General features: G+C 48.3%; 1 protein-coding gene across 2 annotated transcripts; it reads right to left on the bottom strand.

Annotated features, from left to right (window-relative positions):
• Positions 1-208: 208 nt before the first annotated feature.
• On the bottom strand, positions 209-27,536 carry TOP3A (DNA topoisomerase III alpha). Of its 2 annotated transcripts, XM_041770462.1 has the most exons (19): positions 27,128-27,535; positions 22,612-22,671; positions 21,222-21,295; positions 20,333-20,408; positions 19,250-19,358; positions 17,945-18,088; positions 17,632-17,802; positions 17,042-17,142; positions 16,023-16,097; positions 14,396-14,478; positions 12,856-13,063; positions 10,983-11,168; positions 10,664-10,793; positions 7,898-8,011; positions 7,625-7,790; positions 5,704-5,847; positions 3,725-3,847; positions 2,238-2,878; positions 209-888 (listed from the first exon to the last, which is right to left on the bottom strand). In XM_041770462.1, exons 1-19 carry the CDS (start codon positions 27,305-27,307, stop codon positions 710-712), a joined length of 2,964 nt encoding a protein of 987 aa, XP_041626396.1. In that variant the 5' UTR covers positions 27,308-27,535; the 3' UTR covers positions 209-709. The 2 variants fall into 2 exon arrangements, with proteins under 2 accessions (XP_041626396.1, XP_041626397.1); XM_041770463.1 differs by lacking the exon at positions 22,612-22,671 and having other exon boundaries at positions 27,128-27,536.
• Between the last annotated feature and the right edge of the window lie 337 nt (positions 27,537-27,873).

Here is a 27,873-nt window from a genome sequence, read left to right as displayed (position 1 = left end):
CTCTACTCTGTTCTTCGGGGCAAGCTGTTCATGGGGCTGGGCATGGCTGGGCTTGCCGCGCCTACCGTGTGGAAAGGGAGGAAGGGCTGGGGCTGAGAGGAGAGGCCAAGAGGGCCAGAGGTTGGCGAGAGGTCCCTTGAGCACTGGGTGATGTCTGTTCGCTGCTTCCACCACTGTCTACCAGACACTGCACCACACCCACCAGAGCTGAGGGACAGAAATCTTTATTAAGGCACATGAACTGTGGGGTGTCTTGGCCACAGTGGCATCTAGACAAAAAAAAAATAAAGCTTCTTCGACACAATTTTAGAACAAGAGCCACATTCTTACATTACACCCTCCTTTCTCAGAATGTCCATGCGCAAAGCCCCCTCCAGGCTGCCTGGAGCCTGTGCCGAGAGTGCTGGTCCCTCAAGGGGCCTTTCCAGAAGGGAAGAAAGCCCTGGACACCACAGCGTGGGATGCATCGACCCTGCCACTAAATGCCCCACAGCACCAGGAGTGAGATGCCCCAGGCCGAGGCTCACTGTCTACCAGAGATGGTCTGGATCCTGACCCCAGAGCACAAGTGGGTCAGACTCCAAAAGCCACCACTTTCCTCAAGGCCTCCAGGTCAGGGAAGGACCCCCTGCTCCTAGTGAAAACAGCTTATTCATGAGATGAGAAGGGTAGGTCTGAGGAAGCAGCCTTCTCTCCCAACCCCCGCCTCTCAGCTGTTCTGAGGACAGAAGGGACGGGTATGTCCAGGCTGGTGGCAAAGGCTGCATTTCCGGGGTTTCTTGGGAGTGGACCCCATGTCTGCGGAACTGGCCCGGGCTCTTTTGCTTCTGGCCTCTGGCCCCTGAGTTCTTCCTCTGCCTCTTGGCCAGGTTGGGGTTCTGAAAGTCCCTGCGGGAAGAATCAGGGGAAGGCTGAGTTCAGAACAGACACATGAAGAGGCAGGAAGTCCAGGACCAAGTGTTTGGTGGAGGGTGTACCCCTAGGCTTTGCACAGTCACATCCACCCACAGGTCGGGCTCCCTTCCTTCCTGTCAAAACGTGGTGAGTCCCCACCTTCCGTGGCCCTGACGCCATTCCCTGAGAACCCCAAGCCCTTAAAGACCTCAACCCACAATCACTATCCTGATAAGGGCACTGTTGTCACGTTATGCATGTCCTCTTTCCAGAAGCAGAGATTCAGCCAACTGGCCTGGGGCTGCATGGAGAAGCAGCGAAACCCCACAGGCCCAGGACCAACAGCTTGCTCCCCATTTTCCATGCAAGTTAACTGAGCTCTGGATCCTTCTAGGCCTCAATTAGGCCTTAGTTCTGGCTGCCCTGTCAGCCAGGACAACTGATCAGCTGGCCAGGAGGTCACACTGCTTCCTTCCAATAGGAGGACAAGGGGCCCGTGCACGTCTGGAGCGTGTGCAAGGCCAGACCACCTCTCACATACTTCGAACGTGAGCCTGTCATGGCCCCCTCTGGCACCGGTAGCCAGCCCTACGCCTTACCGAGCCTTCTGAGTTCGTCGTGTCCATGCAGAGCTGTCAACACGTATGCCCGAATCAGTTGGAGACTACCTAACTTTTATAAGACAGCAACCCTAGGAAAGGCAGGAGAGTGCCCATCTCATTGAGAAAACTGTGAGGCTGAGCCCTTTGGTTCCAGCCAGGCTTGGGACCCGGCTCTGCCCAACCAGAGCTCCCACCAGGCCTCCTGGCCATTCTCCTACATGAACGCAGCTTCTGCTGTGTGTGTGGACCGTTTCCAAGTGCCTCTGGGTGCACTGTCTCCCTTGTTCTGATGTCTGGGTGGCAATTCTCACTATCCCCGGTTTCAGGACACGAGGCCCAAGCCGAGTAACCCCAGCAGATTCCCAGACATCCCCAGGCTCAGCATCTCAGGATATGCAGCTGCTGACAAGGACCTCGTGAGCATACGGAAGCTAGGGGAGCCCGGGGCTGCAGGGCCAGGCAGACCTCAGGCCGGCTGGCTGTGTGACCCCAAGCAAGGGCAGGCCGTTTACCTGGGCCTCAGCTGTCTACCGGTGCAGTTGTGAGCACAGTGCCCAGCTGATGAAGGCGAAGACAGTGTACCTGGCACAGTGCTGCGCACCTCCAGCTCCACTGCTGCCCTCCCTCCCTCCCTCTGTCCCCAAGGTAGACAACACCATGCAGACCTGGGCTGGGGATCTATAGGCCCTCGGCACCACACCCAGCTCAGGAGCAGCCGCCCCGCAGTGCACCCCGCCTCACCTGGGGCCACATTCTCGTCCACCCACTGAAAGAAGCCGCACTGTTGCTCTCTTGGCTTGGCACACGTGTGGAACTGGCGGCCCTTGTTGGGCCCATCCTTCTGCACAGTCCGGGTGACGACGGGCTGGCTACACAGGCAGGCCATGCCCCTGCCACCATCATCTCCGGGTCTGCCAAACCCACCCCGGCGGTCCCCCATGGCAGGTGGGTGGCCCAGCGAGCCGCCCGCAGGCCTCAGTGCAGAGGCAGGAGGCCCCCTGGGTTCTGGGGCGCTGCTATCAGCCCACAGGAAGAAGTCACAGCCACCGCCACCACACTTATAGAACTGCCGGCCCTGGTTGGGACCCTCCTTCCGCACAGTGAGCAGCACGGCCTCCTGGCCACAGTTGCAGGTCACAGAATTACTTTCCCCATCGGCGGGCGGGGGCAGCATCCGGGGGGCACTGTCCATTCTGTTCTGGGACTGGCTAGCTTGCAGGTAGTTAGAGGGCTGGCTGGCTGGCTGGGAAGCTCTGGGGGGGCCCTGTGAGAACCTCAGGTCCAAGATTTCCCGCAGTGTCTCGTCACATCCACCGATGCAGCCAACAAACTCTAGGGGCATGGTCGGGGGGAGGCTGCCGCGTTTAAACTTTAACTTCAACCTAGCGAGACCAGAAGATGAGAGAAAGCACCCAGATTAATCACCCAAACAGAGACTTCGGAAAGGTTCACTTCCTGTAATCAGCAGTTCTTGGGACTCTGGAGGCTCTTGGGCCCTTTCAAGATGAGGTGAGAACTATTTTGTAACATGGTTGAGAAGTTACACAGATCCTGCTCATGTTGTAGCAGGAGTTTGCCTGAGGCTGCAGCTCACGCAATGAGCCCCGGACTGACTGGGAGCAGACACAAAAGTCCAAGTCTCCTACTGAGTCAGACATTACACCTACAGAAATGGAAAACAATGCATTTCTTTTGTTTTCTGCTTTACAAATATGTGCTTTCTTATTATTATTTTTTGCTTTGGATATAGATAAAAATATGCTATTATGTTACCATGCAGCGTTATCTACTGTAAAATTAACAAAGAAGTTTTTTGAATGCCTTCACTTTATTTTAGAATGTGGTATAAGTATTGACAAATTTAACCCACAATGAGAGCTCTCTGGGTTCCTTCCTCGATGATTTTTAAGAGTGTAAGGGGGCCTATGACCAATTCTACACAAGGGCTCTGAGCTTTTGGCAGGAGCTTGGAAATGATACCTGACACACCCGTGCAGATTCACTTCCTCATACTCTACTGGGCAGCAATCTAGCTGGAAAGGGCAGGGAAAGGGTGCCTCCTGGCTCTTCAGATGCACAGAGGGCTCCTCCCAAGAGCCCAGGACCCTGCCCTAGGGCAGGCTTCCACACCACAAAGGCAGGAACAGGCCACAAACCAACTTAGGACTGCAGACCCAGCTGCTGCCCAGTGCAGGGAAGGCCCCTGAGCCTTGCGGGGCCCCGCTCACCTGTAAACGGGGTGAGGCTGACAAACCGGACACACACTGTCATCCCTGCTGGCCTCCAGCACAGAGTCAGGGAACCACACGGCTGAGCGACATTCCGGGAAGCCGGTGCAGCTGAGGTAAAACCTGGGGAGCACAGGCAGCAGGGTTGGGCAGGGGCCACCGGACTGCAGGGAACATACATTCCTGGGCAGCTGCCTGTCTGGCAAGGACACTACTCTGGCTGATTCATGACAGAGAAACTGGCCTGCTTTTATTCCCCATCTCCCTAAACAAAAGAAACTGCTATTGCTGACTCTGCTTCCTACTTGGAAACAAACAGCCCACCGACCATCACCTGGGCCATGGAAGGCCCAGTCCCAAGGGCTCTGCTCAGGCTCCAGGCCGACGCTGCCTGACTTCCCCACATGACAAGTCTGATGGGGATCAGCAGCACCCTCAGTTCACAGTGGGACAAACGGGTGGGGGGTGCAGCCAGGAAACCCGCCCAAGGATGCACGTGTGGTGAGCTGGGGAGCTGCAAATGGAACCCGATCTGTTTGATGATGAAAGTGTCTTTACTCCTGACACCTGCACCGCACCGTTCTCGGCCAACACATCCTTATGCTTCCAGTTCACGAAACTCTAGGGCTGGAGTAGCCAATGTGAATACGATGCGTCCTTTGAGTGTGCCTGGGTAGGACTAGGCCAGGGGAAAAACCTACCAACCAAACCCAAAACCCCACTTATTCAAATGGCAAATCCACGAAATGAGAAATGTAAACTGTCAAATGAGCCCTGGAGTGGTGAATTCCATAGGACACTCGCTAGGCCCTCCCGGGTGACCCAAGTGCTTGGAGAGCCTGAGTTAACAGCATGGCACTGCCTGGCACTTACGTGCAGCCATCCCGCACCGCACTCAGCCCACCCTGGCGCTGGCTTCTGTGTTTCTAGGCAACCCAAGCCTTGCTCCCAGCTCAGGCCCAGGGTAACCTCGGGTTTCTGAGAGCCAGGCTGGCCTTCTCTCGGCCTGGGCCAGTGACAGATCAGTAGTTGGGGGAAACCACCTGCTCATGTAGCAGCACAGTAGTGATACAGATGCACCCCGAGGGGAGTTGAAAAAATAATGGACCAGGAGGACCTGGGATCATATTCTGCCTTTCTTGTCTGCCCTCCACCCCCTACTCCCAGCTGCCTGCTGGGGACAAGCTGCCTCAGCCTTCCCTCCGGAGAAAACCAGGGTGAAAATGCTGCTCTGCAGCATGGTTATGGAATCGAGAATATCTGTGGAGAACTATGCGTCAAGCCAGGCACAGGGATGGCATGTGATAAATGACAGCTGTCACCTCTGTTCCCCACTGCTGCCATGGACCCTCCCCAGAGGCCAGGGGCTAGCCCAGGTAGTGTTGGGATACACAGCCCACCCTGCACTGAGGTGCTGAGGAGGAGGAGGGACTCGGCATGCTCAGGTCCAGTCCAGAGCCAAATCAGAAGCAGCAAAGCAGTGTCGGTGAGTATCTCTGACACATCAGGCTCTACACTGGACTTCAGGCCCATTTCACCAAATCCTCACCCTTCCCACAGTAGATACCGTGGCCCTAGGCTTACGGAAAAGAAAACTGGAGCTCAGCAGCTAAGTAACCTGCTTTGGGGCACAAAACTTGGGTGTGTTATGTGGCAGAGGTGGGATTTGAACTCAGACCCAACTGGATCCTCAGCTCAAGCTTTCCCACCATTGTCCACACAGTGGGTAGGCAATATCCTATGCACAAGGTACGTGGTGGAGCCATTATCCCACATTTCCTCTGAATCCCAGAGCACTTCACACCTCCAAGGACAGATCCCTGTCAGCTACCCTTCAATACCTAGTCCAGGGGCAGGCCAACGGCAGGCCTACCTTTACACAACGACACAAAAATGCAATGATGGGGCCTTGCAAAGAGTGTCCAGCCAACCCAGCAAGTGCTGGGTAAGCAGATGTATGCCATGAGTTGGGCACTGACCCGCCATTCTTCTTTGTCTTGAGGACCATATCCTTGTTGCATTGCGGACACTTCTTGATGGGCTCTGGCATGCTCGGGTAGATGGCTTCTTGCTGGGCCACCTCTGTCCCTTCCCCAAAGTACTGGGATAAGGCCTCGTCCAATCTGAAGGAAGAGCAAAACAATCACAATAGTGTTTTTTTTTTTTTAAAGATTTTATTAAAAAAAAAAAAAAAGATTTTATTTGAGAGAGAGAACGAGAACACGTGTGCACACAAGCATGAGAAGAGGGAGAAGCTGAGTCCCCACCGAGAAGGGAACCAGACACAGGGCTTGATCCCAGGACCTGAGATCATGAGCTGAGCCAAAGGCAGATGTTTATTTGAACCACCCATGGTGCCCCATGATATTCTCATGTGCGCACAATATGAGTGTAATCAGGGACACCAGCTGGCTGCTCAGTACAGGCTTGATGCAGAGAACAGAGGCAGACAGAGCTGTGTCTGGCTCCTGGTGCTCCCAGGACAGATCCAGCTACAGGTAGGTACTTCCACATATTACTGGCCTCACATTAAAAAAACCCAACCAACCAACCAACCAACCAACCAATCAACCAACCAACCAAATAAACAACTGCACAGGGCCTGTAAGCATTCCAGAAGTGTCTGCTTGTCTGGGTTTACATTTAAACTAGCTCAACTGCGGGATGCCTGGGTGGCTTAGCGATTGAGTGCCTGCCTTCAGCCCAGGGCGTGATCCTGGACTCCTGGGATTGAGTCCCACATCAGGCTTTCTGCATGGAGCCTGCTTCTCCTTCTGCCTATGTCTCTGCCTCTCTCTCTCTCTCTCTCTGTCTCTCGTGAATAAATAAAACCTTAAGAAAAAAAATTAGTTCAATCATTTCCCTCTTTTTAAATATTTTATTTTTGGGGTGCCTGGGTGGCTCAGCTGGTTGAGTGTCCCACTCTTGATTTCAGCTCAGGTCATGATCTAGGGTTGTAAGACTGAGCCTCTGGTCAGTCTCTGCACTCAGTGTGGAGTCTGCTCGAGATTCTCTTTCTCTCCCCCTTTCCCCCATCCCTCCCCCAACTTGTGTGTGTGGTCACACGCACTCTTGCTGTCTAAAAATAAATAAAACCTTAAAAGATTTTAAGTAAGCTCTACATCCAACATGGGCCTTGAACTCAACCCTGAGATCTAGAGTTGTGCTCTCTACCGACTAAGCCAGCCAGGCACCCCAGTTCATTCATTTCTCTTCCAAGTTGGTACAGGGTAGAAAATGCCTATTTTCCTAGCAACATGCACACATACTGCTTGCTACATGGTCACCTCCAAATACAGAACAAACGTGTCACACCGCAGCACTGAGTTTATGGACACGAGATCATGTTGCTGTTAACTCAAGACAGAATTAAACTCCAGAGAATGACAAATGACATCTCTAAAGCCTAGAATAACTAAAGCAAATTTTTCTAGTTACTGTTTCTTTTCTTTTTTTAAAGATTTTTATTTATTTATTCATGAGAGACACAGAGAGAAAAAGGCAGAGACACAGGCAGAGGGAGAAGCAGCAGGGAGCCTGACATGGGACTTGATCCCAGGTCTCCAGGATTACACCCTGGGCTGAAGGTGGCACTAAACTGGTGAGCCACTCAGGTTGCCCTAGTTACTATTTCTATGCTGAGGAAGCTCTACAGGAAGGAACAGAACTCAGGAGGAAGACCCGAAGGGGGAGGAGCTGCATGTGGACTGCCCTGTCAGGCACAACACCATTGGTGAAGCAGCAGCCTGGGGGACATTTAACCATCTGCAGGGCACACATTGCGAGGAGCAATGGTTCTGTTAAATCACCCCCATCCCCTCCCATAGATCAGGGAAAGGTTACAGCCCAGAAGGCAGAGTCAAATGACCTCATGTGCAGGCAAGAAGGGTCTGGACTTACTTCTTTGCTTTGGCCACAGCTTCAATGAAAACCTGCTTGTATTTCTGGACTTGCTGCCTTAGAACCACTGACTTGTCCTTCTTGCCTTCACAGATCAGCTTCAGATCAGCTTCTAGCTCGGCCCGGAGGTCAGGCTTGGACATCTCATAGCCCATGGAGTCATAGCCTGTGGGTAAGAGAGCAGCGTTCTGCATGGCCCCAGGCAGCACCCCTGGAAGAGGGGCTTTAGCTGCACAGCTCTGCAACCACCCCCTGCAAGCTCCCCCTGCTTACCTTCCACAAGCCCCATGCCCAGATGTCCAGGGAGAAACCGCTTGTCTGCGGTGAGCCCGACATACATCCGGGCTTTGATTGTCTCGATGTGCTCCGCATGAGTGGCGTCAGTACCTGAAAGCCACTTCCAGTTACTCAGGGAAATGTAGACATTCCCCACTATGTTCCACAGGCACCTTCCTCTGCCTGGACTTTTTTTTTTTAAAGATTTTATTTGGGGCAGCCCGGGTGGCATAGTGGTTTAGCGCTGCCTTCAGCCCAGGGCCTGATCCAGGAGATCTGGGATCGAGTCCCACGTCAGGCTCCCTGCATGGAGCCTGCTTCTCCCTCTGCCTGTGTCTCTGCCTCTCTCTGTATGTCTCTCATGAATAAATAAATAAAATATATATAAAAAAAGATTTTATCAGAGAGAGAGAGAGAGAGAGAGCAAGTGAGCGCACACAAGCAGGGAGAACTGCCTCTGCCTGGACTTCTAATTCTCTAATAATCTTCATTTGCATTGGGCCCACACAGAAATAGTACCTCTCCCTCACATCCACTTACTCCCCAAAGCTGTCAATGCCGGCTTTGAAACTCCTCTAAGTCCTTCTCTGTTCCACGTGACAGAGCCACGGCTGCAGCCCATATCAAGTCATCTGCATCAGTACAACACGCTCAGTCTCCCCTCTCTGTTAGCTTCCTCCACCCAACCCATTTCTTCCGCTGTGGCCAAAGGGATCTTTGAAAATGGAGCTCTGCCATCAAGGAGATGCAAATCGAAACTGCAAAGAATTACCACTTCACACCCACTCGGTAGGAAGCATAACCAAAAAGCATAGAGAACAAATGCTGGTGAGAATGTGGAGAAACCTCAACTTTCGCACGTTGCTGGAGGGGCATAAAAATGGTGTAGCAGCCATGGAAATCGGTCCAGAAGTTCCTCAAAAGGTCAACAGACAGTACCACTGGACCCAGCAATTCTATTCCTGGTTATCTCCCCAAGAGAATCGCAAACCCATCCACACACAAACCTGCATCCAAATTCTGCGCTGCAACACTATTCATAGTCACCCCAAAACGGAAACGACCCAAAAGTCCATCAAGTGGTGAATGGATAAACAAAATGTGGTCTCTGCACACAACAGAAGGCATGGAAAGGCAGGAAGAACTGACTCGTGCTACAACATGGATGAGCCTTGGGAGCACATGAAGTGAAAGAAGTCAGTTACAAGAGGTCATGTGCTTCATCATTCTACAGGTACAAAAGGTGTGAAACAGACAAATCTGCCGAGCCAGAAAGATTAATGGTTGCCCAGGGCTGAAGGGATGGAAGGCAAGGGGGTATGGAGTTTCTTTCTGAGATGATGAAAATGTTCTAAAATTAAGGTGATTGTTGCACAATTTTGTGAATATACTGAACACTGAATTGTACATGTTCAGTCAGTGAATTATATGCTATGTGAATCATGTCTCAGTAAAGCTGGTGACATTCTGAAGAAACAGAATGCCTAGGCCTTATTCCTGTGTCCCCAGGACCTAGACCAAGGTCTAACTCTTGTGAGCCTCACATTTTTAATGAGTAAATCCTGATGGGTAAACTTTAATTCTACCTAAACCTACAGGCTTTCTGGATAGCACAACGACGGCCAGTGGACTCCAGGAGGGACACTTCTTTCCAAGTCACAGAACTACAAAAGCCTCTGGTAGTAAGGCAGCTGTGGCCCAGGGGAACAGCTGGCTTCCAGAGCGCCACCTCCTTCTCCATCAGGCCGCTGCCCTTCTGAGCTAGATTTGCCAGAGAACATCCTCAGAACTGTGATAAACATGGACAAGGGGGTGGCAGATCAGACACAGAGGTCCTGCTTGCAAACCTGGGGCCATGGGACCTACTGGGAAAAACAGTCTGGCCCAGTTTTTTTCCAACCTCAGCTTGGTTCCTAAATGATTACGGGAAATGCTTTAACAAACACTCAGAGCACAGCCACCTGTGGCTAAGGGCAGGGTGGCAAATGCAGACTCCACAGGGGCCTACCAGGGAGCGAACACAGAGCAAAGCCAAGTGTGAACAATGGAGAAGAGACAGCTGCCACCCCAATTCAACCAACTGTTCCCACTGGGAAGCAAAGGCTTGGCCTGCCAGATCTCCTGGCACTTTGCAGGATGAACACACAGATGTTTATGTGGAATCTCTCAAGTTTTAAATGTGGATACCGTATTCAAAATAAAAACAAACCCCTGTGTAGGCCTCAAATCCTGAGTCCACGGACAGGACCTGGCCAGGGTGCTCCCAGTCTAGACCCTCGAGTTCTGGGACACATTGATGTCCTGATTCGGCTGGTGGAGAGCAGAGGTTAAGAGCCTAAGTGTGGACTTTATTCAGACCGAGGTTTTAATAACTCGCACATTGGGGCACTTGGGTGGCTCAGTGGGGTTGAGTGTCCAGACTCTTGATTTTGGCTTGGCTCAGGATTTCAGGGCCCTAAGATAGAACCCTGCATCTGGCTCTGCACTGAATGGAGTCTGCTTGGGATTCTCTCTCTCTGGCTCCTGTCCCCCACCATGTTTGCTCTAAAATAAATAAAATGAATCTTTAAAAAAAAAAGCAAAAACTTGCACACATCACGGCCTTAGGCAAGTTCTAAACTTCTCTAAGCCTCACTTTAGCTATAAAGAAGTCAAGAATAGGACACTCACGGGAGAGCGGTTGTGAAGACCAGAAGAGATATGGTGCCTAACACACAGGGAGTACGCAAGAAATGCTGGTTACCGTGACCACAAGCTACTGACCAATGCCGTGCTTCTCCATGAGGGCAATGAGGTCGGCTTCGGTGAGCAGCTGGGGTGGGCTGGTCTCTCCGTCCACCATCTCCACAGTGCTGGGCTGAAAGTGGGAGCCTCTCTCATAGACAGGGAGGGTCTACAGGGAGCAGTAGAAGCATCAATCCGATCACTCGGCGAGGCAATGAGGCAAAAGACAACTGCCATTTCAAAAACCATCGCCCTGATCCATCAGACCGCACTGAGGGTGAGGAACACGACTGTCTTCCCCTCTCCCTGAGGCCCATGGGGTGAGACATGACCTCTGACCAGGCCTACACTTTATTACCTTGTCACTCCAGCGGTCGTATGGGTACACATCCAGATAGTTTCGGGCCAAAATCATGAGGCCGTGGGCCACGAAGCGTTCCTGAGCGATGTCAATCTCCACGGTGGTCTCCTGCCCCTGGGCATCCTGGGAGCAGCAAGCCAGGAAATGCCGCACGATGAACTCATACAGCCGCTGCTCATCTCCCTAGGAAGACGAGAGAAGAGTATGCAACTCCCTCCAGAATATTACTGTCCAAGGCCCACACACTCACTGGTTGTGTGGCTGCTTTGGGCCACCTTCTAGTCTCAGATTCTGCGCAGAAGAGGACACATGGCTCCTGTAGCCCCTGCACCAGCATGGAGCGCTGCGCCAACCTGCCATGCACTGTGGGTTTAGGTATTACCTTATTCAGGCAAAGAGAAGCAAGGCAGGCATCTTGCCCTCCAGACCGAGAAGCAATTCTTATGCCACAGACCCAACCGAGGGAAAAGGTGAGACAAAAGCATAACAAGCTAACAAGAGACCCCTTGTATATAGACGCAGTAAGGTTGTAGCCAGCAGGCCAGGCTCATGGGGTTTGTGGTGATTTTCTACCAGTGAAATAATCAAGGACCTCGTGAGGCTCTGTCAGAAGCCCCTAAGACACTCACACTCATAGCCAGTAATTCTCCTCCTGAACGTATTCAAAACTAAGGAGAGGCCCACACAAATATTGACACAAATGTTAACTGTTATCGTGTGTCAAAAAGTTGGAAGCAACTTAAATCTTAAAAAACAGATATGGCAAAATACAATTATGGTTCATCTATATAATCCTTAAGTGTTGTACTTGAAAATATTTTAGCATATAGGGAGCTGACAAATGTTTCTTCCTTCTAATCTTTTGAATTTTCTAAATTGTCTAAAATGAATACATTTAAAGTCAGAGAAGAACAGGGCAGCCTGGGTGGCTCAGCAGTTTAGCGCCGCCTTCAGCCCAGGGTGTGATCCTGGAGACCCAGGATTGGGATCAAGTCCCACGTCAGGCTCCCTGCGTAGATAGAAACAAGCTTCTGAATTTGCTTCCAGCACAGGAAGAATCATGCTGCCTAATAAACCAAAATGTGTATCCTACAAGTAATTTAACATTTTTTATTAGGATAAAACAGCAGCCTGCTTCTCCCTCTGCCTGTGTCTCTGCCTCTCTCTCTGTGTCTCTCATGAGATAGATAGATAGACAGATAGATAGATAGATAGAAAGAAAGAAAGAAAGAAAGAAAGAAAGAAAGAAAGAAAGAAGTAAATAAATAAAGTCAGAGAAGAACAGTATGTATTAATAAAAAAAGAAAACAAAGACCAAATGGGACTTAGCTTTGCCATAAGCCTGCATTTGTCAAACAAGCCCAAGTAGCCCAGCATTACCAAGCACAGGTGAAACACCTGAGTTTTCAGGGCTGCCTCAAAGCCCTGCCACCACTGGACCTCAACAGGAGGCCAGCGTCTGAGTGTCACAGCATCAGGACAGGAATGGAAACTGGTCCAGTCCAGGGGAGGAGGGGCAGGGGGGGATTTCTCCAGTTAAGGAGGGGCTGAGGAAACCAAGTGGTTCTTTAGGGGCAACATATGAGCTGTGCAAGGGCATGGGGAAGGGGAATGGCCTAGCCTGCATGCCGAGGGTCTGACAGAGTGGGGAAGGGGAGCTGGACAAAGTAGAGCCTGCCCTGCAGGGTGGCAGCTCACAGAGGCCAAGCAAAACCACAAAGCAGGAGAATTTTGACACTGACATCTCTTTGCTAAAATGGAATAGCTCTTTCGAAATCACTTAGTTCCTAAAGCAAGAGCCTGCAGAGTAAATTCAAGTGCTAACTGATCTCTCACTTCCTCTTGGGTTCCAGGAGGCAGGGAAACCTACCTGCAAGCTGCTGGTGTATTTGGTGGGGTGGATGGGAGGGTGAGCCTGGTCAGACTTGTTCCCATTGCGTGGAGTGGGGCCACCCCGCTCTAGAATGCTCTGGGCAAAGGCCCCCCAGCGTGGATCCGGGGTCTGCTGCTCCACCAGCACTGTTAGGTCTAAGTCTTTGGGGAAAATGTTTGTTTCAGTTCGAGGATAGCTGATGTACCTGAAAGCAAAGGCAAATACACAGGAAAAGAAAATTGTGATAATGGCACTAGAAACAACTGAGTTAGACTAGAAATACCCAGAGACAATTGCCATGCCCCATCTGCCTTGGCTGGCTCAACTGAAGCACCCTAGCTTCCCTCTGCTGAGAAGAATTCTCATGTGGGATCCCCCCAACAGGGTGAGAAACAGCAGGCTGGCTGGATGAAACACTCCAAGAAGCCAGAGGATAAGTGAAAGGGACTGACAGGGTGGGGCTCACTACTGCTCAGCCTGCCAGCAGCTGTGTGGCCCGGAACACAGTCAGTCTGCCAGGGACCCCTGTGGCCCTGAGAGCTGCAACAGAGCAGGCTTCTGAATTTGCTTCCAGCACAGGAAGAATCATGCTGCCTAATAAACCAAAATGTGGATCCTACAAGTAATTTAACATTTTTTATTAGGATGACCCAAATTTTAAGCGCTCAATGGTCACCTGTAGCACGTGGCTGCCACAAGGTTAGCGTGGACCACACTGTCACTGGATGGCCCTGGGGTGTTCACAATCCCGGAGGTGGGATGATTTATGCCGGCAAACGACTACCAAAGGTCGTTGCATGTCCCCTGCCAGGGCCATGGAGGCAGCTGCTGAGAGGTCAACAGTTGCACGTGTTTTCATTCTACTGGCTCTTATTTTAGGAAATGATTTTGAAATGTCTTTTCCATATCAGAAAAGCCAATGTTAAAATTCCTCTACTTCAGAGCTCAGGTGATATCTAGACAGTTTGGATTATCCCATAAGCTCTAAGATGGTTTACCCTGGGGTGCCCGGCTGGCTCAGTGGGTAGAAAATGAGACTCTTGACCTCAGGGTTGTGAGTTCAAGTCCCATGTTGGGTGCAGAAATTCCTTAAAAATAAAATCCTTTAAGAAAATCAAATGGGGGGATCCCTGGGTGGTTCAGCGGTTTAGCGCCTGCCTTTGGCCCAGGGCCCGATCCTGGAGACCCGGGATCAAATTCCACGTCGGGCTCCCTCTGCCTGTGTCTCTGCCTCTCTCTCTCTCTCTCTCTGTGACTATCATAAATAAATAAAAATTAAAAAAAAAAATCAAATGGGGCACCTGGGTTAAGTGGTCCGACTCTTGGTCGGTTAAGTGTCCGACTATTGATTTTGGCAAAAATCATAGTTGCAGGGTGGTAAGATGGAGACCTGTGTTGGGCTCCATCGTGGGCATGGAGTCTAATTAAGATTTTCTCTCTCCCTCTGTCCCCCTTTCTAAAAATAAATAAAATGAAATAAAATATTTCACCCTTATAAAGATGTACTGAATTCCATTCCCAAATGTGGAATATTTACCCTTGAGTGTAGAGCTTTTCGGCAATCCTCATGGTTTCTTTAGCATTTATTCTCAACTTTCGAGAAGCCAGCTTCTCAAGCTCCTGTTAAATGTGTCATAGGCAAGTTAGGGTGCAGTGCAGGAGTCAGACGGCACAATACAGCCACACAACTCATCTTCACAAACATGGGGCCGGTCACTCCAACTACTATCACACAGGGAAAAAGACTGTGCTGAGGAGAGCTTTCTGGGCCTGCCAGGCAGGGGCAGGAGCAGGGCCAGATCCCAACCTGGTGCTTCTCAGACACTGATGTGCAAACCAAGAATCACCAGGGAAGCCAAAAGATTCCCCTGAGCACTGCAGATTCTGACAGAGGAGGGCTGGGAGAGAAGCCAGAAATCTGCATTTTGTAACAAGCATGTTAATACACAGATTCTAATACAGGCAGTCTGGAAACCACACTGTGGGAACACCACTGAGTCCCTAGTAACTTCTCCTGGATGATGAACACCAGTATTCAAGAACTCCTGGGAGATAATCGGCTGTCTTTCCCCTTGGTCACATTCCACTGGCACTGCTGGCTATATGTCAAAGCCATATTCAACCACTGTTAAGCCTTTTACAGGAAATCAATAACTCTCCCCTTGTCATTGCTACCACACACACCAAACAGACCAAGCCACTCTCAAGATAAAAAATATATGGGCAGCCCCAATGCCTCTCCCTCTGCCTGTATCTCTGCCTCTCTCTCTCTCTCTCCCCGTGTCTCTAATAAATACAATCTTAAAAATATATACACACACACATACACACACATATATATACACGTCACCCACCAGTCCCTGCATGTTTCTTAGCCTGCTTGTTCATTCTCTATGTTCAATCTCCAGACTGAATCCCGACAGTAACTACATCCTGAATTTTCCTGCAAAGTGGTGATTAGAAAGGGGCACCTCTAAGGCAGTTAACTCCCAGCTGTGTCCAACGGGGGTGGCTCTTCCTGGGTCTAAACATTTGAGAAGTCCTATTCCCTTTAAAATAGGCTCTTAATGCAGATTTTTAAAAATGATGTTTATATAGATGATACAGAAACATTAGAAAATTAAAAAAAAGCTTGGGTGGAAAAAAGCTATTCCAACGATAATATAAAACACACACATATTAAAAAATAGGAGGGTAGCCCCGGTGGCTTAGCGGTTTAGCACCGCCTTCAGCACAGGGTGTGATCCTGGAGACCCGGGATCGAGTCCCACGTCAGGCTCCCAGCATGGAGCCTGCTTCTCTCTCTCTAACTCTAATAAATAAATAATATTAAAAAAAAATAGGAAGACACTCCGATTATATCAGAGATTACGTAAGGATAGCAAGGTGAGGGGTGATTCCTCTTTTCCCAAATCCCACACAAAGCAGCTCTATTGCATTTATTAACTTTAAAAAAGAAAAAAAGAAAAAAAAAAAAGCATTAGAAGACTAAGCAGGCTAAGCAGGTCCACCCTCCACCCTGTTTTGGGGTTTCTCTTCTTTCCAAGCACTTTCCTGCATGGCCCCGTGAAAGGTGATGCTTCCTGCCACTGGGCCACCGTCTGCCGCAGAAGTATGGTCCCAAAGGCAGGAAGTCAGAGCTGGCGCACTCATCTGGAACATACCACAGTGTCCAACGCTTGAGGCCTCCATTTGCTCTTTGACTTAGACCTGACCTCCACCACAGTTGCCGTGGGATCCTAGGAAGCCAGAAAAAGCAGAGGCCATATTAATCTGTTGGTGCATCTTCTCCATCTTTCCTGTGGCAGCTTCTGTTCACCATTCTGGAGCAGCAAATGCCCCTGCTCCAACCATGACATGACCTCAAGTAAAGTCAGCTCGTAGCGCCCACAGTGTAGTGGAGACATCACCACCTCCCCACTCAAACCAAGGCTTTGAGGGGTGACTTCATAAACCCTAACAACAGCCTATGCAGCTCCTAAGAACTGTTTCCTATCTACACATGCACAGTATTACTTTTTTAAAAATTCTGGGTAATGCCAAGTTAGAAATAGGAAAAATTACTATAAGCTAGAGAACTCAATCTTAAGATCGACTTCACACACTTTTTTTTTTTTTTGGAGAGAGAATGGAGTGGGCAGAGGGCAAGAATCTTAAGCATATTCCATGCTCAGTGTGGACCTTGATGCAGGACTCACTCTCACCACCCTGAGATTATGACCTGAGCCGAAAGCAAGAGTCAGATGCTTAACTGACTGAGCCACCTAGGCACTCTGCCAAACTTCACACTTAAGAGACTATATAAACAAAGAACTCAGCCTAATGGATTTGTTAATGAGGAAATTTGTATTTCAAAATCCAAATTTCTCTCTGCAAATAGAGTGGACTCCAGGTGCTCTTTACAAGGAGCTCAGTGTATCTAACTTGCTAGGTTTTCCTGCACCACATCCTGGTAAAGTAGAAAAATCACAGCTCTCTCTTACGGAACCAATAAATGTGCAGTGTCACAGACCTGCCAAGTGGTTGCGTGACCTCCAGGGTCAAAGGGTGGTGATATCCTGACTTGCAAGCTGAAAGTTACTGTTCAGCAGGAAAATGGAACAGGATCACCTCTGCTAAAAGGAGTGGCTTGGCAACTTGCAGAACAGTTTTCCTAGTTCATTAAAATTGAAATCTTTCCTACCTCCATGCACAGCTGATAGAGGACAAGACAAGCTGTGTGGTTAAAGAGACGATGCCTTTTCCAGTTGAATTCTACGATGCCATCTTTGTGGTCATGAGTTACTATATTGGGGACAGACAAACAGGAAGGCCATGACTCACAGAAGCCATGTGATAGGACAGAGAGAAGAAAGTACATTGCAGTGAAAGTCCAAAAGCACATGAAACATTACTTTGGGAATACTTTGGGTCACCAAGGAAAGTAAGTGGGTTCCGAACATCATAATAGGCTGGGATGAAGGACAGCAAGGATAAAAAAACCTCACACATTTAATTAGTGCCATTTATTTTTTTTTTTTAATTTTTATTTATTTATGATAGGCACACAGTGAGAGAGAGAGAGAGGCAGAGACACAGGCAGGGGGAGAAGCAGGCTCCATGCACCAGGAGCCCAACGTGGGATTCGATCCCGGGTCTCCAGGATCGCGCCCTGGGCCAAAGGCAGGCGCTAAACCGCTGTGCCACCCAGGGATCCCCAATTAGTGCCATTTATGCTCCTGGTTCTTCCCCTGCCCTTAGGCTCCATGCCATAAACAATTCCCCCAGCTTTACCTTTAATTTTGTGGAAGATTTCTGGCACAAAAGCCTGAATGGCTTTGAACCTCTCCACCACGAACCCCAGGGTTGGGAACTGGCAGCTGCCATAACTGATCAGCTGTTCTGCTAACACCTCAGGAAAAATCTTCTGAAGCCTCAGGGTTTGGAACCTAGTGAAGGCAGCTCCTAGAATGTGAGGAAGGAAAGGAGAAAATGCTGGATCGTAAGATCAAAGTTACCTGCACATACTTACACAAAAATCTTGGTGCCACAGCCCAACATCCACTCTGCTATGTGGACCCCCACAAGGAGTTGGCCAGCTGCTCACCAATCCTCAGGTCCAACTCCTGCCTCACGTCCACGGCATCGCTCACTCTCTGATCAGGCTCAGTCAGGTTTTCACAGGCCACTCGGACAGCTCGGGGGGTGATCTCAGAGAAACGGGCTCTCAGCACCTGCAGGTTTGGCTTCACTGTGGAACAGTCACCAAGGTTAAAGTCAAACCACATTGCTGCACCCAATTTTCTGATTAGGTTAAACTGACAGCATGGTAACCACCTAACAGGAAAACGTCATTATTACCGCTAAACTTAGTATTGTCAGAAATAACAGCAGTGTGAGTTTTAGTAATAGTAATTCAAGTGAATTTCAGCTATTCTCTTGGTGAGCCTCTCAAGATCCTAATATCTCAAAAAAAGAAAAAGAAAAAAAAAAAAGATCCTAATATCTCACTTGCTCTCCCAGACTTTTAGAAAAAATTAAAACATTGTCAATGAAAAGGTCCAAAGGAGGAATTTCACGTCCTGACATGGAAATAACATGGGACACCTACGCTTTCTTGAAAGTTAACGTACTTAAATTCCCAGGAGTCATTACAGTTTCAGCACAAACACATTTAGGGAAAATAGAAACCATCCACTCTCTGAAGCCTGAGAATGGACTGTGCATCACTTCCTTAAAGTTACCTGAAATCATTAGCCTTGTTCGAGGCATTTAAATTGGTTTCAATAACAGGCTTTGTACAAAGAATACAGCAAATTAATACCTCATTCCAGAATGATTCTTTGTTCTGTATATTCAGCATATATGTTCTCTTGCACGTGTTCAAAATGCAACTTTAAAGGAATTAAATAGGGGCAGCCCCGGTGGCACAGCGGTTTAGTGCCGCCTGCAGCCCAGGGCGTGATCCTGGAGACCCTGGATCAAGTCCCACGTCAGGCTCCCTGCATGGAGCCTGCTTCTCCCTCTGCCTGTGTCTCTGACTTTCTCTCTCTCTCTGCATCCCTATGAATAAATAAAATCTTTTAAAAAATAAATAAATAAAGGAATATAATACATAAAGTCTTTGCTCTCAAGGAGCTGGCCATGTACTTGGACCTAATATGTAACAAGCCATGGGCTACAGGGTCTGAGCCACTGGTTAACTCATTTAGTCCTGATGCAGCCCTAACAACTGTCAGATTGGCCTGACTTTCCTGAAAGTTGGGGCTCCCAAAGACACAGAGCTGGTAAGAACAAATGGATCCAGAGAGGAGACTCTCCAGGGAAAAACTAAGCCACAGCCCACTCTCTCAGGGGAATCATCTACTTCTGTGGTCCCAAAGTGGAGAAACTCAAAAGTCACAGCACTTACCAGCCCTGCATACGTGGATAATTTCAAACCCGATATTTTCACCTTCTCTATCACAGTCCGTCCAGATCACCAGGGCCTGGCATTGCTGAGTCTCTCGCTGCAGAGTTTTCTGAAATTCCCAGTGGGGAAAGGGCAGTGAGAACACAATCACTATCACTTGACACTTCTACGCTAAAGAGATCTGACTGAACCTTAGTGACGTTCTTGGAATATGGCAAATTGGAGAGAAGGGAGAGATCTGGGGAAGCCTCTAAGGATGCCAAGGCCACTAGTATAATCCTTCGACTTAGAATCAAAGACCCATAAATGAGCTTCTAGATTGAGGCTTTAATACAACTACCCTAGTGTGACAAAACCTAAAATTCAGTTCTAACATATACTCGTAACTCTCATGGCTCTGATAGTATCCTGGTTAAAAAAAAAAAAAAAAAAGAAAGAAAGAAAAAGAAATCCCTAAATTGAGTTTTACCCCCAAGAAGGTTTCCCAATTAGCAGTGAACTAATTATACGTGCCCTGACTGCTTGAAAACTCATAACTTGCTGTCAAATGACCTTTTACACTTTGTCATCTCTCTGTGCTAATTAGGGCTGGAGCCTAGAATTAATAATTTAACAATACTATTCCTAGGATTTAAACAAGTAGTATATATAAAAAGGCTTACTTTAGTTCCTTGGCTACTTAGTTTAAGTGGCCTCATTTATATGAGTGGGAGTAATTTTTAAAATGTTACTGGGGTGTCTGGGTGACTCAGTCGGTTAAGTGTCTGACTCCTGGTTTCAGCTCAGGTTGTGATCTCAGGGTTGTGGGATCGAGCCCAAGCCAGGCTCCACACTCAGCAGGGAGTCTGCTAGGGATTCTCTCTGTCCCTCTGCCCCTTCCCCACTCACATTCTCTTTCTCTCTCTCTCCCAAATAAATAAAATCTTTAAAAAGTATGTTAAAAAATAAAATCATGGTACTAAATTTGGTGGGAAACTGGATCTCTAAATTCTAATGCATTCAGAATGCAGAAATCACAGTTCAATTATTTTGTACTTAGGAACTGTTCAACTCCAGTGCCACACGTCTTCCAAAACACCCTACCTTGATGTCTACAAAATTCTCTGGGCAGTACTTTTCAATTTCTGCTTCAAAGAGGACAAGGGGATTGCAGCTCTGCCTAGAAAAGAAATGAAAACACAACACATTCAACCTCAGCAGAGATGACAAGTCCTCTATTTTAATGAGAAAAAATTGCTCCAGTGTGCTCACGGATAGAACTCAAACAGAAAAGGTCCCACATTAAAAAGCCAGAGGATTAAAAGCAAGGCTATGATCCTCTGCACTAAGTGCTTTCTATGACAACAGGAGGAGCTAAGAAGTAATTCTGGAACTCTTTCATTAATGTCTGCAATAGGATCAGTTAATCCAGTGACTATGTAAAATAGGTCTGGCTATTTTAAGGGAAATATACTTCAAGGTGGTTTATTCTAAATGTATGGCAAAAATTCACAATGGTTCAGTTGATCTTAGGTCACTGCTGTGGGTTCCATGGTTTTTGTTCCCTCAAAACACATAGGTTGAGATTCTAACACCAATGTGATGCTGTTGGAAGGTGGGGACTCTCAGAGGTGATTATGTCATAAAGGTAGTGGTACCTCATGAATGGGATTTGAGCTCTTATTAAAGAAGCCCCACAGAGCTCCCTAGCTCCTTCTACCAGGTGAGGACGTGGTGAAGGGTCAGCAGGGTGCAATGGGGAAGAGGGCCCCTGACTTGACTGTGCTGGCACCCTGCTCTCCTACTTTTAGCATCCAGAACTGGGAAAAATAAATTTCTGTTGTTTATCAAGTCCCTCAACTTGATGACATTTTATTAGAGCAGCCCGAATGGACTAAGACAGTATCGTAAGCTCTACGGTAAGATCAACAGGCCTCAAAATTCCTCTAGCATTTCACAACTTACTGTAATATCCCCTAGGAATTGTACTGACCATTTGCGAAACTGCATCTGGAAATCGTGAGCCAGCAAATGTCCAGAAACTGAAGTCATTACCATGGTAACATTCTGAATGATAACAAAATTCGAGTTAGTCTTTTAGCAATTACATTTTGTCAGATCATCCAAATAAAAGGTAGGAACGTCTATTAAAGAAAAAAAAAGGAGGTTGTCAAGGGTTTGGAGGGAGGTGGAGAAGAATGAATAGATAGAACACAAAGGGCTTCAGGGACAGTGGAAATACTCTGTATGGTATTATAATGATGGATATATGTTTTTTTTTTGTCCAAATCCATAGATGTACAACTCCAAGAGAAAACCATAATGCAAACTATGGACTTTGATTGCTTATGATGTGCCAGTTTAGGTTTGACTATAACACATGTATCACTCTGGTGAATGATGCTGATCATGGGGCGGGTGGTATCTGTGGGATATGGTGGTGGGGGGAGGGCCAGGGGTTCTACAGGGCATCTCTCTATCGCCATCTTACTTGGCTCTAAAAACCTAAAATGGCTCTAAAAGAAATAAAGTCTATAAAAAACAAAACAAAACCTAGTTAATTAGGAAGAAATGAACATAAATACATCTTTTTGAAGCCAAATGCGAAAGTAATATAATCACCGTTCTAATTCTAGCACCATGATGCCTGTGATGTGATTTAAAGTTCTCTCAAACTATTGGGTATTAGTGTCTTTCTTGCTATAAAGAGATGGGACCACATTTAATTAAAAAGTGACCACGTGGGCACCTGATGGCTCAGAGGTTGAGTGTCTGCCTTTGGCTCAAGTTGTGATCCTGGGGTCCTGAGATGGAGTCCTGCATCAGGCTCACCGAAAAGAGCCTGCTTTTTCCTCTGCCTATGTCTCTGCCCCCCTCTCTGTGTCTTTTATGAATAAACAAAATCTTAAAAATAAAGTGACCACTTTAGGGCGCCTGGGTGGCTCAGTTGGTTGAGCCTTTGGCTCAGGTCATGATCCTGGAGTCCTGGGATCGAGCCCCACATCAGGCTCCCTGCTCAACGGAGAGTCTGATTCTCTCTCCCTCTGCCCTTCTCCCTGCTTGTGTTCTCTCTCTCTCTCATAAATAAAATCTTAGAAAGAAAAAGTGATCTCCTTACAAATTATAAAAAAGTCACCTGTAATCAAGGATCTTTACGTCTTAACAATCGTTACTCTTAAAATATTGTAACTTATTCTACAGTGGCCAGGCTCACTCCACTTATCAAATACCTCTTAAGATACAAGCAGTTTAGGGATGACCTGTAGTAGTAAACAGCTGTTCTTTTCACAGCCATAACGAAAAACTCCTGGAGTATACCCCAAAATGGCACACAGATCTAAAAGCACACTTTAGCTGTATGACAGAAATATTATAGCACCTACCTGGCCATATAGATGATAATCAAATTCATAGATCTTGTTGAATTTTGAAAATCCTTCCCTCTATAACAAAACAAAAATAGATCAATTACATTGAAAACAAATAATTCCTCAGTCTAAATATGAAACAGAACAGTGGTAAGTGATAATACTGAAAAGTAATAGTGTTTTCTAAAGACAAAAACTAGGCTACATTACTGAGGCCATTTACTGAGTGGCTCCTCAAAACACTTATAAGCATGTGATTGGTAGAGTCCACGGAGTTTTTATGCTGGAAGGTAACCTCAAGGTCAGCTAATATTAATAAACTCCCATAGATGAGAATGGATGTGTCCAAGGTCACATCACAAATTAAAGGCAGAAAAAGGATTACAACATAGTTTTCTTCCTTCACCCTATACTTCTACTACTTTCTGACTGTACAATTGCACCTGTCAATGGCACAGGCAAGTCATTCACTTTTCGAACATCTATTTTTTTTTTTTTTAAAGTTGACTATTCATCTGGATGTTCCTTGAAGGAGATGTACAGAGGCTGGAATTTTTTTTTTTTAAGATTTTATTTATTTATTCATGAGAGACCCAGAGAGAGAGGCAGAGACACAGGCAGAGGGAGAAGCAGGCTCCATGCAGGGAGCCTGATGTGGGACTAGATCCCGGGACCCCAGCCAGGATCACGCCCTGAGCCTAAGGCAGGAGCTAAACCGCTGAGCCACCCAGGGATCCCGTGAATATCTATTTTTGAATGAAGTTACCTCCAAGTTCTCCTCTGGCTCTAAAACTCAGTAACTCTATGAGCCCCAGTCAGAACTAGAATCCAGTCTATAAAGCAATTCTTCAGCTTGCTATCATGGATGAATAAGACCTTCTCTGAGTAGATTCCACCGTCCTCTACAGGGGCATTAAATGCAGTTGCATGTGAGTTCTGCACCAACATTACACAGAAGACAAGAAAATGGCCAGCTGGGGGGGATGCCTGGGTGGCTGAGCGGTTGAGCGTCTGCCTTTGGCTCAGAGCATGATCCCAGGGTCAGTCCCATATCGGGCTCCCCCCGGGGAGCCTGCTTCTCCCTCTGTCTATGTCTCTGCCTCTCTCTGTCTCTCTCATGAATAAATAAAATCTTAAAAAAAAAAATAAAAAAGAAGAAAAAGAAAATGGCCAGCTGGTAAGTGGAGATGTGTTCAAGGGCCAAGAAAGGTCAGTGTTCAGAAGATTCTTCCTCAGTCTCACAGACAACTTTTCTGAGTGGGATACGAGATTCTCTTTGAGGCATAGTGACAAATTTTAAGAAGGAATTTATTTTAGTATCTCATACTTAAGAATTCACTGGTAGCCAATATCGCCAAGAAACTCCCCTTTACAAACGCCAATTGATAGTTAAGCCCTTTTATTTATTTTTAAAGATTATTTTTTATTTATTCATTCATGAGAAACAGAAAGAGAGAGAGAGAGGCAGAGACACAGGCAGAGGGAGAAGCAGGGAGCCTGACGTGGGACTCCATCCCGGGTCTCCAGGATCACGCCCTGGGCCGAAGGCGGTGCTGGGCCACTCGGGCTGCCCAATAAATAAAATCTTTAAAAAAAAAGCTCTGAAGCCTTCCCACTTAAATGTACCCTGATATACAACAGGGGTGAAGTCTGTTTACTCACCCTCTCCCCAGCCCAGTCCCAAGTGACTCCTGAGGTGCATACTCATCATCCCTCAGGTCTCTTGGGAACACAGTCTGAAAATCACTGTTCTAATCCTCTCCAAGTAAATGACTTGTCTGGTAACGTATATGACCCCACAACCAGGGCTCTTGCAGGCAGTGTCCTCTCCCAGAGATAGTCTTGAGAATGTGAAATGTTTTTCCTGACATTTCAAACTTGCCCCCCTATAATTCCCATTTGAGGATGGCACACAATTATGTGTGATTCCACATTCAGATGAGGTGCTCAGGGAAAGTGGATGCTCCCAAATTAGAGTAGTTTTGGAGCCTAGAGAAAGAAAAAAACCTGGCAGATTGAACAAGAATGTAGCTTTTGTAATCTCTTTTGCAGTGTTCTCCACTCTATTAAAAAAAAAAATTATACAAGTCCCTTCTCTAAGCACTCTGTAGGAACTGTCACATTGTTGCCACTAAATGTACAGCAGGATTCATTAAGATTTATCTTTCTAAAGGGCACCTGGGTGGCTCAGCTGGGGTCTGCCTTTGGCTTGGGTTGTGGTCTCAGGGTCCTGGCATCAGGCCCTGAGTCAGGCTCCCTGCTCAGCAGGAGGGCAGCCCAGGTGGCTCAGCAGTTTAGCGCCGCCTTCAGCCCAGGGCGTGATCCTGGAGACCCAGGACTGAGTCCCACATAGAGCTCCCAGCATGGAGCCTGCTTCTCCCTCTGCCTGTGTCTCTGCCTCTCTCTCTCTCTCTCTGTGTCTCTCATGAAAAAATAAATAAAAATCTTAAAAAAAAAAAGAAGTCTGCTTCTCCCTCTGCCCCTCTCCCTCTTGCGCGCAGTGTGTTCTCTCTCAAATAAAGTCTTTTAAAAAATAAAGATTTATCTCCCTGAATATATAAATAAAACCATGAAAAAGTTGTACACACGTAGAAGCTTGTAGTTTTCAGCATGTTTTTGAATGCTATTGTAAATGCAATTGTTTTAAAATATTTTATTTATTTGAGAGAAAGAGAAAGCACCAACGGGGAGAGGGAAAGAGGGAAGCAGACTCCCTGTTGAGCAGGGAGCCCCATGCACGGGGCTCCATCCCAGGACCCTGAGATCATGACCTGAGTCCAAGGTGGACACTTAACTGAGCCACCCAGGTGCCCCTGATATTGTTTTCTTAATATTCTTTTCAGATTGTTCATTGCTACTCATTCGTGTGCACTGATCTTACAACTTTGTTGAATTTATTAGCACTAACGTCTTTTTTGTGGCTTCAAGATTTCTATTCTACAAAGCCATGTTGTCCACAAATAGACATATTTTATTTTTTAAAAAGATTTTATTTATTTATTTATTCATGAGAGACACAAGACAGAGGCAGAGACATAGGCAGAGGGAGAAGCAGGCTCCCCAGGGGGAGCCCGATATGGGACTGACCCTGGGATCATGCCCTGAGCCAAAGGCAGACGCTCAACTGCTGAGCCACCCCAGGCATCCCAAACAACTAGACATACTTTAAATCCTTCCTTTCCAATTTAGATTTCTTTTTTTTCCCTAATTGCTTTAGCTAGAACTTCTAGTAATCTTGGATAGCAATGGCGAAAGCAGGCAATCTTGTCTTGTTCCTGACCTTAGAGAAAAAGCTTTCAGTCTTTTACCCTCGGTGTAGCGTTAGTGATGGGATTTTCATAAATGCCTTTTATCATTAAGAGATTTAATTTTTATCACATGTGTTTTCTGCATCAATTGAGGTAAGCAATGTAGGTTTTTGTTTTTTTAATTTATTTATGATAGAGAGAGAGAGAGAGAGAGAGAGGCAGAGACACAGGCAGAGGGAGAAGCAGGCTCCATGCACCAGGAGCCCGACGTGGGATTCAATCCCAGGTCTCCAGGATCGCGCCCTGGGCCAAAGGCAGGCGCTAAACCGCTGCGCCACCCAGGGATCCCAGCAATGTAGGTTTTAAGTGGGAGATTACTGGGGTCATATGGGTATTTTATAAAGCCACTTTGGTAGTGGAGAGTTTGAAGAGTGAAAAGGCCAGGGGGAAAGCTACTGGAGTTCTGTGAGGGGTCAAAGGCCTGAACTCTACAGACACAACCTCTGCTCTTGCTCCCATTATCCACGAGCTAGAAACGGAGGCCTAGGGACCTTGGGATCTTGAAAGGAGAACTTCTGCCCCCTACTCTTACAAATGGCCTCCTGAAAACATTCCGCTTTAATGACAGATTTTCCTGAACAGTTCTTGTTGCCTCTCTGCCACCTCTTTTACACAACCTTCCCCTTCCTTTGCACCTCCAGTGTGTCTAGGACACATTCTCATCTCTTACTTGCCTATTCTTTGAAATGAGCTGGTACTAGGAAGAAGTAACTGGCTGATGTTCCTTCTAATCGCAAACCCCAGGCGGTAACTGCCCTGTCGACACGCCGTTACAGATTGGGAAATCAGTGGGGCTGCTTAAGGCAGGGGGTGCGCAGAGATGAGGGCAGCTAGTTACCCGAGGGTGCTCGTTCAGGGCCTGACCGCCAAGCCCAAGGACTTTGGTCAGTGCTTCCTTAAACAACTTAGCTTTCGAATCACACGGAATAATGTTAAACTTAAATATGCGTTAAATATGGGTTACTCGGCGCCCCATTCTCAGACAAATCTGGGAACCGCTGCCGTGGACAAAGAGGAGCCAAGGTGTTCGAGCACACGGGTGAAGCGTCCGAACCACGTCTTTACATGCCTACCACTCGGAAAAGAAGACAGGAAGCCACTGCGAGGGCCCAGAAGCGAGAGAAGTGGCCTCCGTCTCTGTTCCCAGCGCCCGTCCCCCAGTCCCGCCGGGTGATCGGCGCAGCTCCCTCACCGCACAGCTGATCGGAAATACGCCTCCTTACCCGCCTCATGCGGCCGTTGGACAGCAGGTCGGCGATCCCCTTGGCCGCGTCGTTTTTCTCGGCCACACAGAGAATTTTGCGCACACCTCGGAAGGCCACCTCCATGGCAGCACGGGACAAGGTCCGGGCTCCCGGCCGTAGCAGCCAGCGGAGCGCGCGGCGGGCGACCGGGAAGATCATCCCTAGGCCCCGCGCCCGCAGCCGCCCCTCGGGTGCCCACGCATGCTGGAGAAGCCAGAGGGGAGGTCCAGCCGGCGCTCGCCCTAAGGGAACTGGGGTCTTCCGGAGCCGCCAGCGCCACCCTCCGCGGCCGGGTCACCTCCCCTGAGCCCGCCGAGCTTCGGACCCGCGGCCGCCCCGAGAATCCCGCGCCTAAGGCGCGGTCACGCTTCCGCCCGCCTTCTCGGGCTACATCCGCCGGGCGCGAGCCCCACAGGACCGCGAACTACAACTCCCAGACGGCCCCGCGGCCCTGGCCCCCTCGCACGTTTCCGCTCCTCCGCCCCACTTCCTTTCTTTCCACACAGGGGTTGGTAAGTCGGTTGGTCCTTGGGAGAGGCCGCTGGAGGGTTCTGCCCACACTTGTCGCTCGCTCACTCCAGCTGTCCCGCTCAGAAGTCTACGCGGACGCTTCCGGGTCAAGCGACGCTGACACCGCGAGTCATGTGATACCAAGATGGCGGCGCCGCGTTAGCTGGTTCTGGGTTGTGGCGTCCGAGGAGCCGCGACGGTTTCTGCCCTCGGGC

The sequence above is a fragment of the Vulpes lagopus genome, chromosome 10, assembly GCF_018345385.1.
Source record: "Vulpes lagopus strain Blue_001 chromosome 10, ASM1834538v1, whole genome shotgun sequence".
Taxonomy (NCBI): domain Eukaryota; kingdom Metazoa; phylum Chordata; class Mammalia; order Carnivora; family Canidae; genus Vulpes; species Vulpes lagopus.
The sequence above is the reverse complement of the archived record's forward strand: the minus strand, read 5'-3'. Positions and strand labels throughout refer to the sequence as shown.

Excerpts from the sequence above, each read along its gene's own strand:
- TOP3A (XM_041770462.1), bottom strand. The coding sequence starts at position 27,307 with ATGATCTTCCCGGTCGCCCGCCGCGCGCTCCGCTGGCTGCTACGGCCG. Across the intron at positions 10,794-10,982 it reads ACGACCGCTGGAGTGACAAG|ACCCTCCCTGTCTATGAGAG; the intron begins GTAATAAAGTGT and ends TGCTCCCTGTAG. Across the intron at positions 2,879-3,724 it reads CAGCCTCACCCCGTTTACAG|GTTGAAGTTAAAGTTTAAAC; the intron begins GTGAGCGGGGCC and ends TGGTCTCGCTAG.